General features: G+C 44.6%; 1 protein-coding gene across 4 annotated transcripts in view; it reads left to right on the top strand.

Moving 5' to 3' along the window:
• GNB1 (G protein subunit beta 1) overlaps positions 1–15,996 on the top strand; it is a 75,916-nt gene that overhangs the window by 45,629 nt on the left and 14,291 nt on the right. For 3 of the 4 annotated variants that reach the window (XM_043484517.1, XM_043484516.1, XM_043484519.1), the window contains 3 exons: positions 7,939–8,041; positions 11,954–11,992; positions 13,531–13,637. In XM_043484517.1, coding sequence (XP_043340452.1) covers positions 7,985–8,041; positions 11,954–11,992; positions 13,531–13,637 — 203 coding nt within the window. In that variant the 5' untranslated portion in view covers positions 7,939–7,984. Of the gene's footprint in view, positions 1–7,936; positions 8,042–11,953; positions 11,993–13,530; positions 13,638–15,996 lie in introns of those variants that run through there. The other variant, XM_043484520.1, reaches the window with a different exon arrangement.

Below are 15,996 nucleotides of genomic sequence, written 5' to 3'. Positions count from 1 at the left end.
GGGCCTCTGTCGCGTGTGGCTGACTTCCAGTCCGACCACCTTTCCCGTTTAGCCCTTCCTTCCTTCTGGGTGCGGGTGTCTTAGATGGCGTCCATTGTGTATTAAACTTGGCTGTGAAATCATTAAAGCGGAACTTCCTGACTCTCACAGAGCGTCTGGGGAGACCTGAGTACTGGGGTGGGGGGTGCCCTCCCCATGAACCATTGAGCATTTGGAAGCTGCAGAGGCTTCCTGGACTCACAGGTTGTGGGAGCGACAGCCTGCAAAGGTGGGCTCTGGGCAGCAGGTCGGCTCTCCCCTTTTGGAACCTGCCCGCTGCACCCTGCAGCCCTGCCTGCTTGGGCTTCCTTGGCTCCCACTGTGCAGTGCTGCCAGGGCCCTGGGGTCTCCTGGGTCTGCTCCGATGCTTTGTTACGTATAAATGCAAGGTGGACTGAGATGCATGTTCCTTTCTGGTTCAAGAATTTTCTTAACAGGCACAAAATAGTATTCATGTGCTAGGTTAAATAAGTCTGAGTTTTAAATTATTCAGTACAATAGCATATGTTTGCAACTTTTTAAAAGCTTTCTATAACATGCTTCTTATTAGATGTTTTAATGTTATGAAATGTAAATTCTTAATTTGCATTTTACTATTTTGAAGATAGAAAAACTACTATTTCCAAATGTGACATTGCATAGGAGCCATAATTACCTTCTGTATGGTGGTAAAACTAGATAGTGCCTTCTGAGTGATGGGCTTTAGTAAACAAAATAGGGAATGGGCAGTACTTGATACCATCTCTGTGTAGGGAGGATGGAGCGGCCTTACAAAAGGTACTTTTTTACTTTCTGTGTGCTCTGCAGTCTGTCCATGGAGCTGGAGTATTTTCCTACTGTCTCCAGGTACATGGTTGGTTTTTTTAAAGAAATTATTTTGGTGGGAGGAGGTGGCTTTGTGCAGCTTGTGGGATTTCAGTTCCCCAGCCAAGGAGCAAACATGAGCCTGACAAGCAAAGTGCCAAGCCCTGACCACTGGAGTGCTGGGGAGTTCCTGCTGTGTGGTTAGTTTTTGTTACACAGTAAACCCCTCTGGGTGCTTTTAGCCCTGTGATGGTCCCTCTCACTCAAGGACTGGTGCCAGGTCTTGAGAAACCAGGGAAGTGTGTGGCTGGAGGGTGTGGGAGCCACTTCCAGGCAGCAGACCAGATGCCTGCATGGCACCAGGGGCTTTTCCTCTGCCCTGATGTCTGGGTTTGCGTGGATTTCTTAAGTTGATACACAGGTTCTCTGAAATTCAGTTTGCGTGGAAGTGGCTTTTAGCTGTCAGTGACTGTGAATTTATCTGTGTACGTTTTATTATGATTTGAAAGTATAAGAACATTTATTTTCAAAAGGTAGTAAGCTGAAAGGGCTTCCTATGTGGCGCTAGTGGTAAAGAACCTGCTTGCCAATGCAGGAGATATAAGAGATGTGGTTTCAGTCCCTGGGTCAGGAAGATTCCCTGGAGGAGGGCATGGCAACCCACTTCCAGTATTCTTGCGTGGAGAATCCCATGGACAGAGGAACCTGATGGACTGCAGTTCTTGGGGTCGCAAAGAGTAGGACAGGACTGAAGTGATTCAGCACACACTGAGACTCCTCTTCCCGCTTAGAGAACATCAGCTGGGGGCCTGGAGCCAGTCAGACCTTTGTAGCACTAATAGGTAAATTCACTTTCCCTATAGAGTCTATCTTGTATCTTTTTTTTTTCAATTTACAGAACTAATATACTATCATTGTATCAATTGATTTCTGGTGAGAATGGTTACATTTTTACATTGTACTGGTGCTTCAGGGAATATGCTTAAATTGGCCTTAGATAGTAGATTGAGAAGGAGGCTATGCTACATTGTTGTAAATGTAAAGTGTGAGAAGCAAGTCTTCCCTGTATGCATTGTCTAGCAGTAAACACTAAGTGGGGGTTGTGCTTTTTCTTTAAAAACTTGTATTTGGGGGACTTCGCTGGCAATCCAGCAGTTAAGACTCTGTACTTAAGACTCTGCACTTCTAATGCAGGGTTTGTGGATTTGATCCCTGATCGGGGAACTAAGATCTCACATATCTGCTGTGTGGTTTGGCTAAAAAATAAATAAAATTTGCATCAGAAAATTGAGAAACAGGCAAATCTCATGAGATAGCTTAGATGTTGGGGGCAGACTATTTAAATCATTGCATTCTTTTAAAAATGTTTTGTTCATTATTTTTGGCTGCTCTGAGTCTTCATTACTGTGTGTGGGCTTTCTGTAGTTGGGATGAGCAGGGACTGCTTTCTAGTTGTGCTGGCTTCTCTTGTTGCAGTGCATGGGCTCAGTTGACTTGTGGCATGTGGGATTTTCCCATACCTGGGATGGAACCCATGCCCCCTGCATTGGCAGGCATATTCCTATCCCCTGGACCACCAGGGGTGTCCTAAGTCATTGCATTCTAAGAAAATGTAACACAGTGTCAAAGAACATGTGTAACAATTTTCTTGGATGCTTTTTAAATCCAGAGCCAGATGAGAATTCTACATGTAATGGGATCTCCTATCTTAGTCTTCATTACCATCTTTTACTTATATAAAAGCTAGTTATGGCTTACTGAGTGTTGAATATGTTGATATCTGCTACTTCTTAGAAGATAATGTAATGAATGTTTCATCAAAACTTACTTTTTATCACTGTTGAATCATATAAGCCTCCAGGGTCAACCATTGAGTTGTTCAGACAAATTTGGGCATTATTGGGACTGACTCTCACGAACAATTAGCTAACATGGCAGTGTAATCCATGTCAAAATACAACAGAATCTGCTTGAGGAATACCTATGTGTCTATATTTTTAAAACAAGATACATGACAAATTTCATATATACTTGGAGTCAAACAGTACCAAGAAATAATGACTGTATAAAAAAAATTTTAAGACAATGTTCAAACAGATTAAAAGAAGAATATTACCTAAAATCACGCAGCTCGAACAGAACTCTCCTAGTTTTGTTTAACCTCCCTTCTTCCTATCAGAGTCTCATTTCCCTCAGAAGTAAGAAGCATGTCTAATAGTTACGGGTTTTAGCTTCATTCTGACAACGAACAGAAGAGCTGCCACTCCCTGTCATCAGATACCCAGACCATATTCAGGTTGTCCTGTTTTTTTCTGTACATTTGGATTTTAAATCGATTCAAGGTCTCTTAACATTTAAAAAGAAACTATTCTAATGGAAAATTGAAATATAGAAAAAGTTAATAAATAGCATAAGGAACTTCTATCACCAGACTAAAGCAATTACCAACTTTTGGCCGGACGTGTTTTTCTGTGCCCTCCCGTTTCCCTCCTCAGTTTTTTTAAATCAAATTTCAGACCCAGCATTTTATTCTTAACTCTGTCAGCATCTATCCCCCCACCCCAGGGAAGCCTGGGGGTGCCCTGGGAGGAGGTGTCCTGTGCCCTGTCCCTCGCCCTGTGGAGTTGTGCCGCCTCAATTCTGGAGGTTAACTTGGATTTGGGAATGAAGGAAAAAAACAGAAAACCTGGTGAAATTGGTTTAAATGCCTCACGCAAAACTCCTTTCTCCAAATGCTGCTCTATCTGGAGGTGAGGTGTGGAACTGGTTTTGGCCAAGCAGGTCAGCAGACTCCTGCCCCTGGGGCACAGGATACCATCAGGGCTGCTGCTTCCTCAGGCAGTCAAGTGCAGCAGGGCCCCTGGTGGTTGGTGTCTTGGCCGCCTGCCCTTCAGTGGGCTGAGCCCGACTGTTCTTTCTTGGCTGCTCTGTGGAGGGTGCACTCCGTGATCTGATCGCTGATCACAGAAAGGCTTCTGGAGCCCTTTGCAGTGGTCTCGCTAGTGCTCTTTTCCACCCCAGCACTTGCACACCAGAGTGGAGAGTGAGTGGGTGGACGTCACCTTCCTTGTCTGTGCAGAACCAGAACCCAAATTATACTTTGATACAGTGGAGAGGACTGGGCTCTTGCTAGGCTGTGAAGCTGCTCGAAGCCGCTGCTGGACATATCATTTCACAGTACTTGCTTTTATGTTACATTTCTGTGGAAAATGTCTCCTAAACAGGTGAAAGCTAGTGGCAGATGTGGGTCACAAAGAACAGAAGTGAGGCTCTCAGCAGGTCCTGTCTTAGTGGATTAGACTGATCAGGGCGCTGAGTCAGCGTGGCCAGTACTTAGTTGTGACTTTGGCCCTGGAGGAGAGAAGGAGCCTAGGCCACGTAATCGATGGTGGGCTTCCTGGAGGCTCTGGGGGACTGAGGACAGTGAAGAGAGCAGCAGAGGCGTCACATGTAAGTGAAACCTTCAGTGTTCATTCGTCTTTGTCATCGAAGGAATGTGAATGGCATGTCCAGCCTTTGGAAAAAAGAGGAAAGTATGACCAGTAATTCTAACAAAAATGCTGTTCTTATGTTTTGGTCTTAAAATAGCTAAAATTATTACACACACATTTGTTTTTCATTTCACATTTAATGAGCATTTTTCGGGGTTTTTATGCTGTCTTCGTTATTGTTATTAGTGATATTTAATAGTTCATCCAGTAAAAAGTTAATATCAATTAGTTTGCTTTTTTTTTTTTTAACTGAAAAATGGAGGAAAAATTGTGAGTGCTTTTTGGTTCAAGGCCCAGATAACTGGTTAACTTACATATATACATATTATATACATATATATATAATTTTTCTTTTCCCCTTATCCATCCATATATATATGATAATGTGAAAAATCAGAACTGCCCACTATTCCTCTGTTTCTCCAAAAATAACCATTAAAATTTTCTCATGTATGTAGAAAAAAGATTGCTTACTTATATGAGCATAGTTGTGTATTCTTTTATAGACACAAAAGGAGAAGTTTCATCATTTATGTACATTCCTGTACCCCATTTATTTCATTTGCTGTCTCTTCACAGAAGAGCATTTGGGGTGAACTTTCAGTTTGTGGGAGTTCAGAGTTGTCCTGCTTCCTGTCAGTTTGCTCTGTATGTGTGTGCATGCTCCTTGCTGTCATTGGGGTGCCGGCTTCTCTTTGGGGGAGCCCTGACTGCCTGGTCCTTTCATGCACATCCTGTGAGGCCAGTATTAGCCCGGGAAGGAGGAGGCCCTGGATGGTGCCAGGTCAGAGTGAACCCCAGGGCCCCTGGGTGCCCCTTTATCAGGGAAAGTCCCTCTACAGACAACTTCTTCAACATGCAGAATATAGAATGTGGTTGAATTTTGTTTTAAATGTCTGCCAATAGATTTCTCTTTCTCACCAGACTGTGAGATAAAAAATTTTGGACCTTTCTGGACTCTTATTTTTATTGGTAGTAGCCTGGTCGCTTAGTTGGTTAAAGAATCTTCCTGCAACGCCGGAGACCCAGTTTTTATCCCTGGGTGGGGAAGATTCCCTTGGAGAAGGAAATGGCGACCCACTCCAGTATTCTTGCCTGGAAAATCCAATGGACAGAGGAGCCTGGCAGGCTGCAGTCCACAAGGTCGCAAAGAGTGGGACATTACTGAGCACCTTTTCTTTAAATATTAACAAATACGAATTTTGGGTCTCTTGAGATTTAACTGTGGCCACTGATCATAGACGGAGCTGTAATCAAAAGGCAATATTAATAATTTAATGATGAAAGAAATAGGTCTGGTTTTCTTCTCTTTGCTTGTGGCTGAAGGTTGAAGTCAGCAAGTACTGTTACTGCTTCTGAAATGTTGTGAGGTAACTGAGTTGGAGTTTGTCATTTTAAAGATACTTAGGTTTTCAATAAATTAATTTCTCTAGTTTGAAGCAATACATCTGGATGATTATCATGTATATATTCTTTTATAATATGTAAAAAAATCATCTAGTTACAAGAAATATTTAATTTTAAGATCTCAAGAGCGATTCTACCTAATACTAGAATTTGGGTCTTGACCTGTTTATCTTGATCCTAGGAGTTTATTGGTTTTTTCTTACTTTAAAAACTAGCTCAGCTTTTTAGTGTTTAAACTAAGATCAGAATGTATGGTTTATTGATTAAAACTCACCATTTAGTTCAGTGTACCTCATGATAATGTTAGCTGTTTTCTTCATGCGGATTTTGGAAGGATTGAAGGAAGTCGCTTGTCCACAGACTAAGAACAGTTCTTTACTGATGGGGGCGGGGGTGTTACTGGGGCAAAACTACCCCCGACTCAGCGGACTGTTCCTTATAATAATAACTGATCACGTGTGGATGCACGTGCTCAGGAGGGTGGGGTGTGCAGCACAGTCTGGAAGCTCAGGGGCGCATCAGCACAGCTTTCTATTTTAAAATGATTTCGTGTTCTCTTGGCCCTGTTATTTCACACATTAATATTCATCAGCTGCAGTCCTTTGAGTTTACATGTGAAGACGAGAGAATCAGCCCAGTTATCGTGGAGGGTAACTTCAGCCGGGTCTGCTTGTCCAGGGAGATGCCGGGGGTCTGCGAGAGTGAAACTTACAGCACCCCCTTGAAGCAACGCCTCTCGTGTCACTGGGCTTGCCTCCCCTGTCTTTGACTGACCGAGATGCCTCAGCCCCACGTCCTGGCCCCGTTAGTGCTTTCCTGGCAGTGGTGCGGATCTCCTTTTAGGGTCAGTGCTAGGGCCTTGCTCTCTGTGGAAGCCCAGCACTTCTGTGCTTCCTGCGCGATGCGCCCAGCAGCCAGAGAGATTTGTTCCGTGAATAGACCAGGGCTGCAGGGGCAGGTGAGGGCAGCAACCAGGATGTAATATGTGCTTTTCAAAGGTGCTTTTTACTGGGGAAAGTATTCTTATTTTCTCAATAAATATACATCAATACAAACCATATCACAATTACTTTGAATGCTTTTGTGAGGAAAAAGAAAGTCTAAAGACTATCTAGATTGGGAACTAACAACTGTGTTTCTTGGGTCATCCAGATAATTTCCCCCAGATGTGCTCCAGTCTCAAAAAAATAAAGAAGGGACCACTGTTAATTAAATATCTGGTGTATATTATAATAACCCTGTGACTTTCACACAAAATCTAGGATGGAGGAATCTTCCCCTTTGTATTTGCATAGGAAATAGAGGCCCTTGAAATATGCTGTGCTTGCAGGTGGGAGCTAATTGTGTTCTTAAGTGATTAAAAGATGTTTGTAATTGTTTCTTTGGCTTTGTGATATGTTGGTCACAGTTAGGATGGACTTAACAGCTATGTTCTTGGTCACAAATGCAACCCCCAACTATGGCATTCCCCCGGGAAAATACAGCTCTTGTTTAACAGGTAATTTTGTTTTGACAGTGATTTCAAGAATAATGTCTCCTGAGCCTAGGGGTGGGGCTGGGACAGGAGTGGGCAGCAGAGTTGCTTGTACTGAGCCCTCTTGGGCCTTTGCCTGGAAGGGCTGTGGTGTTGCTTCTGAGTCTCCTGGGATCCCAGAGCCCATTTTGGTGGGAGAGTAAGTTGTTCTGAATCAAAGGCCTGCTGGACACCAAGCTGAGTCCTTCTGGGATTGTTGTGTGACCTGCTGATGTCCTCTGGGCAGTCATGGGTTCAGGGTCATCGACATGCCTTTGAGGTGCTAGGTTGCCAGGTGGCCACTGTGCCCCATCCTGAACTAACTGCCCTGAGTTTTCACGTGAGAGCTGTTCTAAATATCACTCTTAGGTTCTTGAGTTTATAGTGAGGTCCAGATCCTCCATGAAAACTGCTTCTAGACAGACTTTCTCTCTTTTAGCCCACCACCACCTTCTGCACTGTCTGCTGGACACTGTCATTTTTTGAGGCTCATGTACAACAGTAGTTACACTCTGTTGACCCAGCCCTTGTGGGCATTTTACATGTTCTGATGAAGGCTAAAGAAAAGTTCTCTGACTTGTAATGAAACCACAGCTCTCAAAATTTCAATTCCCTTTTCTCACCAGCTTCGTTAAGTGACTCAGTCATTGTTTATTCATTTTGGTACTTGTTTTTCTCTTTCAGATCTCAGATTCTTTGAGGTGGCTTTGAAGAGCACTAACATTAGAAGATGAGTGAACTTGACCAGTTACGGCAGGAGGCCGAACAGCTTAAAAACCAAATTAGAGTACGTAAACTACCTGTGTGCTTCATTTTGTTCATCATTTGAATTTCAGGTGTGATGTTACCGTTTTAAGGAAAGATGGGTTTCAGAATGGCTATTCCTTGTTTTGGATTGAAATTGAATCTTAATTGGCCCAGGATGTAGAAACTATAGATCCAGAGGTTTGGCCTAGTACCTTATTTTCAGGACTTTTTTCTAGTATATTGTTACTTGAATACACATAGAATGTTTTCATAGAAATTTACAGACATCTTTCAGAGCCTCTTTTCTTAACCTTGGGAATTAGCTTTGGGACCTTCTTTTGGTCACCATACAGAGTGTGGTGTCTGTTTCCCCACTGTGACCTCTGAGTTGAGGGCAGGAAACTTGTTTAAGAAAGCAAGAATGTCAACAACAACAATAGAGGTATTCTAGGTGTGGGTGATTTGTTCTTGAGTGCTCTTTAGGGAGGGTTTTGACTGTTAGAACAGAGACACTGACTTGAAGATAAAAATAGCTGGGTCCTGTCCAGCTGCCTGTTGGAAAGAAGGACAGTTGCAGAGTTGTCCAGAACCTCCTCACCACCCCTCCATGCAGTCTGCTGGTGGGTTTGCAGAGGCGTGCTGCAAAGCCACGGGTATTTCAAGGGGGAACCTAATTATTTCCTTTTAAATGACCAGTTATATGCTCCAAAGGCCTGATGGTAATTGGAAGGAAAGACCAGTGTCATTTTAGCCAGCTTCTTAACTGAGCTTGAGAAAAGATAAGGAGATTATCTGAGATATGCACCAAAGAGGAGACAGAAGAGATCCTTCTACTGTAAGAATTTCCAATCTCAACATTTAAAAGATACAATGTAGCTCAGTAAGAATAAGGAAGACTTAGCAGATTTGTTTAATACGTCTAGCCACACTCTGGAATATAGAAATCAGAACTTTGATTTTCTGACAAGAAGTTGTTGTTCATAAATAGTGGGTTTAGATCTATTTGTAGCAAATAAAGTTTGTATAGGTTAAAAAAAAATCCAAATATTGTGGGAAAAAAATAAAGGTTTTGGAAAGTAAGTGTTGCATCTTAACCCATTTTCTGTGAAGCACGTGCCGCCCTCCTCACAGGGGACAGGTCTGTCCTGTGAGCCGCATATGGACTTGAAATCAGTACAGGGAAACCGGTAGGATTAATTTTTACCAATTGTATCTAAACCAGTGTATATAAAAGATTACCATATTGACACGTAATTAACAAGTACGTTTATTGCATTACGTTCTGTTGGTGCTCAGTCTTGCCAATTCGGTGTCTCTGGCACAAAACTGCCTCACTGTGCACCTCTGGCATCTCCGTGGCGTCCCCTTCCAATGGACCGTCCCCAGGAGAGCTGACGAGCTGAACAGCCCTGCCTTTGAAGCCCTGCTGGTTTCTTTTTCTTTGCACAAAACAGAATTGGCTGTACACCAAACAGGAATGGAAGACTTTCTCTAACAAAGGAAAACCTTTTTTCTTGCTTGCCGAAGAAACACATACTTGTTAAAGAAAGCAGACAGTGAGTCCCAACAGATGGTGGATGACGCTAGGAGGGTCTCTTTTTCCTAGCTTGGTATTTCAGCTGAAAGACCCCAAGGCACCATCTCATCTGACCTGTGGTAGTGTCTGTGAGGAATGCTGACTGAAACGTGATGTGTCTTAGACATGAGAGCTTCTGACAGATGAAGGAAAGCTCCAGGGCTAACCCTGCCTGTGAGCGCCCCAGGCCGTGCGGCTTGTGCAGGCACTGCAGTTACTGTGGCCTGAGTGGACGGCCTCACCACGTGCTGTCCTGTGCCAGCGGGACATCCACCCAGATACAGCCTAACTGACTGCGGGCCAGGGTGTGCTCCTCTGCGGAGGGGCAGGGTGGTGATTTTTCTCAGCACAGACAGACAGGAGCCTTGGCTAAACAATAAGGCATTGTGAACAAAGCCCCAGGCCGTTTAGTTGGAATTGAGTCTGAAGAGTGCTGGACAGCGCTGTCAGTCTTAAGCAGCTGCAGAGATGGCTCCCATGAGAAGGCTGTCTCCACAGTGTAGATGCTTGTCCTGAGGAGTGCTGCAGACTTTTACACCAGCACTTGTGGGTCCTGTGTTTAGTTTCTAAAATGCTTTTTTTCTGTTCTCTTGTGTCACCACAGTCTGCTATGGACGTTACAAAATCCATTTTAGTCTCTGGACACTAACCAGGGCAAAGCTGCTTATGTCCTTGGTTTGCTTTTTCTTTTAAAATAATTCTTGTCTAGAGTCCCGACCAGGGCCTTCCCTGGTGTCTGGTAGTCAGGACTGTGGGCTTTCACTGCGGTGGTCTGGGTTCAGTCCCTGGTCAGGGAACTAAGATCCCACAGGCCACATATGACATGGCCAAAAACTTTTTAAAATTCTTGTTATTTTTTAAAATTGAAAGCCATGTATAACATCAGTAAGAACGGTATTCAGAAGTTAATACTGAACGTAGGGACCGTAACAAAACCACGCATGGGAGACCTGCTTGGGATCGCCCTTCTGCCTGGTCCTGACACCAGAATAGGTGCTGGCACAGAAATACTCAATTATATAATTTTCCTGTTTTAATTGGGTAATTAAATATGCAGAATTAACTGAGCAGAATGGCTTCTAATAGGATAATTTAAGTTGAATTTGGAATCTAGCTATTTGGTACATTTATAATAGCAATCTCTTTGAGTATATCTCCATGTTCTAGGTTGACAAATACTACCACCAGCTTCATGAAGTAAAAATAATTAGCAGTGAGGTTGTTTGCCCCTGGAGAAGGTCTCCTGGACGCCTTCAGGAGTGTTCACATGAGCCTTCAGATGTGTATCAGTGAGCGCGGGTGGGCAGATGGCTACACAATGGCAGAGTTTTATGAGAAATTGTCAGTTTCCTTTGAAATTATTCCTACAGCCAATTTTCTTCTTAGGCCCCACTCCTACATTCAGAGTCTTATCCTTTCAAAGCCAGTGTCTCATTTCCCTTCATAATATGGCTTTCTGTTTGTAAAAGTCATATCCAGATTTGAGATTTCCAGATTTATTTTCTAGCAGCTTGGATCGCTTAGGAACAACAAGGACATCTTCATTAGCTTGAGGAACATCCTTTTGTATTACATTTCTTGCCTGCTTCACAAAGTCTTTTCACAGATAAGAAAGCAAGCAGCAGGATGTGACCAGCCAGAGATTTGGTTGCCTTGACTCCAGACCCTTTGCTCCTTTCCATAGAGGTCAGCATCAGGATTGTTTGGCTTGAAAACACAGTCCTGAGTTAATGCATTCTAGAAGAAAGATTCCCTGGGCTGGCCATTCACTGCTTTCTAGACATTGTTTCTCTGGGCCCCACGACTCAGGACGCCGGTGCAGTGCTGTAGGAAGGTGCTGGAGGCTGCAGGCAGGAGTGTGGGCACGGGGGTGTTGTGCGTTAGGGGGGTGATCTGCAGGCTGAGACATGTCCGTGTGTGGCTGGTTCTGTGTCCAGCATGCCCTGGGCTCAAGGCAGAGTGGGGAGGCTCTTGGTAGAGGCTCTGAGACTGCTTCCCTTGTGTAGTTCAGCTGGTAAAGAATCCACCTGCAATGCAGGACACCCTGATTCCTGAGTCAGGAAGGTCCCCTGGAGAAGGCATAGGCTACTCACTTCAGTATTTCTTGGGCTTCCCTGGTGGCTCAGCTGGTAAAGAATCCGCCTGTATCACAGGAGACCTGGGTTCGATCCCTGGATTGGAAGATCACTTGGAGAAAGGAACGACTACCCACTCTAGTATTCTGGCCTGGAGAATTCCATGGACTGTATATCCATGGGGTCACAAAGAGTTGCACATGACTGAGCGACTTTCACTTTGATTGAAGCTGCAGCCTGGGTCTGGGGGAGCCTGTACTGGGAGCAGCACTAATGTCTCATTGTCCTTGTCATTTCCCAGGATGCTCGGAAGGCGTGTGCAGACGCGACTCTCTCTCAGGTAAGGACCATTGATGCAGTCACTGATTTGCTATAGAGGCTGGTGCTCTGGGCCTCGGAAGGAGCTGCTCTGACTTTGTGCACAGTAAGGGTGGGGCCCCTGTTTGAAGGTTCTCATTTGCAGGTCATTGTCAATGCTGGGCATAGACTGTGGTGAGTTTTAGATAAAAAATAAATATCTCTCTAGCCTTAAGTAATTATGTCCTCTTACAGAGGTCAGAGTCCTAAATATTATTACAGTTTCAATATGGATGTTTTGAAGTTCCTCTCCCTAATTAGGTCTGCCTTAGAACCTTAATTTCTAAGGTCCAGTTTGGCACATTCTCAGAGATTGAAACCCGAGTTATGACCCATGGTTCCACTCCTAGGTATGCACCCAGAGAGACTAGAGCTGATGCTCAGACCAGCCAGTGTCCGAATGCTCCCGGAGGCACTGCTCCCAGCAGCTGTGTGCCCTCGGGGGATGAGATCAGGGCCAGGCACAGCCTGTCCACACAGTGGGACTTACTCAGCCATAGAAGGGTGAACCTTGAGACACGTGTGCTCAGTGAGAGGAGGTCACGGCGTGTGATTCTGTGTACATGAACTGTCCAGAACAGGTCACCCTCTAGAGACAGAAAATAAATTCATGCTTGCCCAGGGTTGAGGAGGAGGCTGTAGGGAGTGACTGCTTAGTGGATGAGGGGCTTCCTCTGGGGGTAATGATGAAGATGGTTTGAAACCAGATACCACTGATAGTGGAACAATGTTGTGAATATACTAAATATTGCTAAATTATATCCTTTCAGATGGTGAATTTCACCTCATTGAAAAAAAATTTTTTTTGTCTCAAACACTGAACAGAAATGTAAAAGAAAAATTATATTCCTTCTGTTGAGGATGATTACATTCTTTACATCATCTCAATGCTTTAGAAGCTACCGTTTATGGGGTTAAACAATAAGTTAAAAGTTAGAATGCCAGGATCACCTACATTTGAATTCTCAGATGTACTTTGGACTCTACGTTTTTTAAAGCTCACTGTTGTGACACACTTACTCCATTTGTAAACCCAGAGTCATGAACATCAGGTTCTTGTGTGTTGGGTGAACAGTAGTGTGCACATGCAATTTTGTGCCTTCAACTCCAGAGTGCAGAAGAGATGACCACTGTTGTCCAGCTCAGCACACACAGCACCAAGCAGTCTATGTTCCTGGAGCCCTGTTAGATGGTGAGCCCTGTTAGGAGGAAGAGCAGCCTTCCAGGGCCGAACAGAGGCAGGAGGAGCTGGACTTGGATGGCCAGTTAGCGTGCTGATGGAGGTGGGGGGAGGAGGCTCTGGGCCAGCACTAAGCTGCTGCGCCTAGGGTGGGGCCTCACGATGGATCAAGGCTGACTTGCTACACGATGGGCTGACTGGCAGGAGCCAGGCAGGCACAGCCATCCAGGGCAGTGGTGTCACTGAGCAGGGTGGGCATGAAGGAGACTTTGGTGGAGGGGGGTGGCAGGGGGAGAGTGTGCCTCCCATGGAGTTAATTCTTGGTAACTTTTATTTTTAAGATCACAAACAACATTGACCCTGTGGGAAGAATCCAGATGCGCACCAGGAGGACGCTGAGGGGACACTTGGCCAAGATCTATGCCATGCACTGGGGCACCGACTCCAGGTGTGTGGGCGGGAACATGGGCATTCATGGTGGGGGGGTGGGGCCAGAGCTCACAGGCTGGGATTGGTAAAGAAAAACTGGGCACTGCTGTCAGACGTGTAGCAGGCAGGACAGCTGGCCATGCTGCCGTTCCCTTGTCACCACCTTCCCCTCACCTTTGTCTTCCCAGCTCCATGGCACAGTGCCCGTGCCACCTCGAGGGGGCGGTACCTGTCCTCTGTGTCCCCTGGGGGAGGTGACCTGTCCCCTCTGTGTCACCTTGAGGTGTGACCTGTCCTCTCTGTGTTACCGGGGGGTGCTGACCTGTCCCCTCTGTGCCATCTTGAGGGGTGACCTGCCCACTATGCCGTGGCTCTTCTTTCCAGCCCGTTCCTTGTGACCTCATGGCCACACCCTCTCGTGGTTTTGGTGATCTGGTTCAGGGATCAGAAGCCAGTCCATGTGGTGTCGGGAGAGTTAAAACAGTGATGCGTGTGTCCTGAGGGCTGCACTGGGGCACAGAGCATGTACATGAGAGGTGTTGTCTCTGCCTGTCCCTGGCCTGCCCACCCCACCCCCTTTTCTCTAGCGATCCCTCTGTTCCTTGAATTCTGCCTATGTTCACACCTCTTTCTAAATGACTAGTCACCATTGCTCTCTGGGCCTCCTTCCCCTTCCTTGTCCTGTTTCCCTTCACCTGCAGCATTGCTGAAATGAAATCCATCCAGCTCCTTCTGTCTTCCTGTTGGAGGGTACTGGGTAATCTTTCTCCACTTTTCCTCTCAAATAATTAAAGAAAAAGCCATGTGATGTTGTGACTGTAATGTGTTTTTTCAAATAACTAACATGTTATACTTTGAGGATTAGATGCTTTTCTCTGAGTTGCATTTTTTTCATGTTTTAATTGTCAGAGAGGAATTTTCTGCTTGGTATTTTTTTCTTTGTTCGTGAAATTGGCTGCTTTAGTGTGTCAACAGCTATAGAACAAAAGATTGTATTTTTAGTTTGTTCTGTACAGTATCCCATATAATTCCAAATGCAAATGAGAGCTAACTTAGATCCTGTTAATGATGGCAATGATCAGAAAGAATAGAAGAGGAAAAAAGGAAAATTGCCCTTACTAATCCATCCATCTTAGATTCTATTCTCAAAAAGTAGACGGTAATCATATAGTATCTTACCTTTGGGGTCTTTTCCTGATCTTTGGGAACATCAGTGTCCTGGTTAGACAGGAAGTTGGATGGACAGTGATGTGTCACTTGTGTCCTAAGAGGTGACCGAGAGCTGTGTTTGAAGAACTATGGCAAGTGTGTGGCCAGAGCTGTGACAATGAAGAGAGGGCCTTAGGGGCAGGGAGCCCGTAGATCATGCAGGTGTCCTGAGTACATCCTCGAGGCTCTGCATGCCCTCTGGTTCGAACACAAACTGTGCTCGGGAATCCAGTGGTGGAAGGTGCAAACATGAGGAAGCAGCAGCACCGGTTCAGGGTCGTGGAGCCCACGGAGCAGGGTGAGGCAGAGTACTGGGGAGGCTGCTGGGCACCACCTGGCTTGTTCACTTTCTTGGACGGTGTAGGGTACATGGACGTGTGTTGTACAGCTGCTCTTCAAATGGCAATTACTGGTATAATGTCCTTACACGAGGGCTGTCTTATAAACCAGGAAAACAAAAAATGATACCAAGGAGAACTCCTGCTATCCAGAGCCCTTTGGAGATTTTTTCCCCCTAGATAGCCATGTTTTCTGGAAACTAAAATTTTCTTCTTTAACATCAGAAATTTTTTTTTTTTAATGTTTTGGATGTACATTTTGTTTATGGAATCTTCACAGACATCAAAGTTTATTATACAACTTCTTTTCATGACTCAAGGTTAATGAGTCATAATAATAATTTGGGAATACCAGTTATTTTATTATGTTTGTGTGGTTCATGGATATTCTCAGACTATCACAGTGGTTAGCTGGTTGTATTTTAAAACTATAGGAGAGGGACTTGCCTGGTGGTCCAGTAGGTTAGACTCCACGTTCCCAGTGCAGGGGCCTGTATTTGATTCCTGGTCGGGGAACTAGATCCCACATGCCAAAACTAAGAGTTCACATGCCCCAACGAAGCTTGGAGATCCTGCATGCCATAGCTAAGACCCGGCACAGCCAAATAAATACTTTAAAAACAAGTGAATAAATTTAGAGAATTTTCAGGGAGAGATAAAGCTCTAGGAGGTGCCTACAGTGAGGCTTATGGGTGTGCTTGTGTCAGTACATATTATATGTCCATTTATGATATGTTTATCAATATATTGTAATTTTTATACATAAAGTCTACTTTTTATAATGTTTGAGAGTCTTCTTTCAATCATGTGAATTAATGTTAAACCTTTTCT

Source organism: Cervus canadensis, chromosome 13 (genome assembly GCF_019320065.1).
Source record: "Cervus canadensis isolate Bull #8, Minnesota chromosome 13, ASM1932006v1, whole genome shotgun sequence".
Classification (NCBI taxonomy): Eukaryota; Metazoa; Chordata; class Mammalia; order Artiodactyla; family Cervidae; genus Cervus; species Cervus canadensis.
The sequence above is the reverse complement of the archived record's forward strand: the minus strand, read 5'-3'. Positions and strand labels throughout refer to the sequence as shown.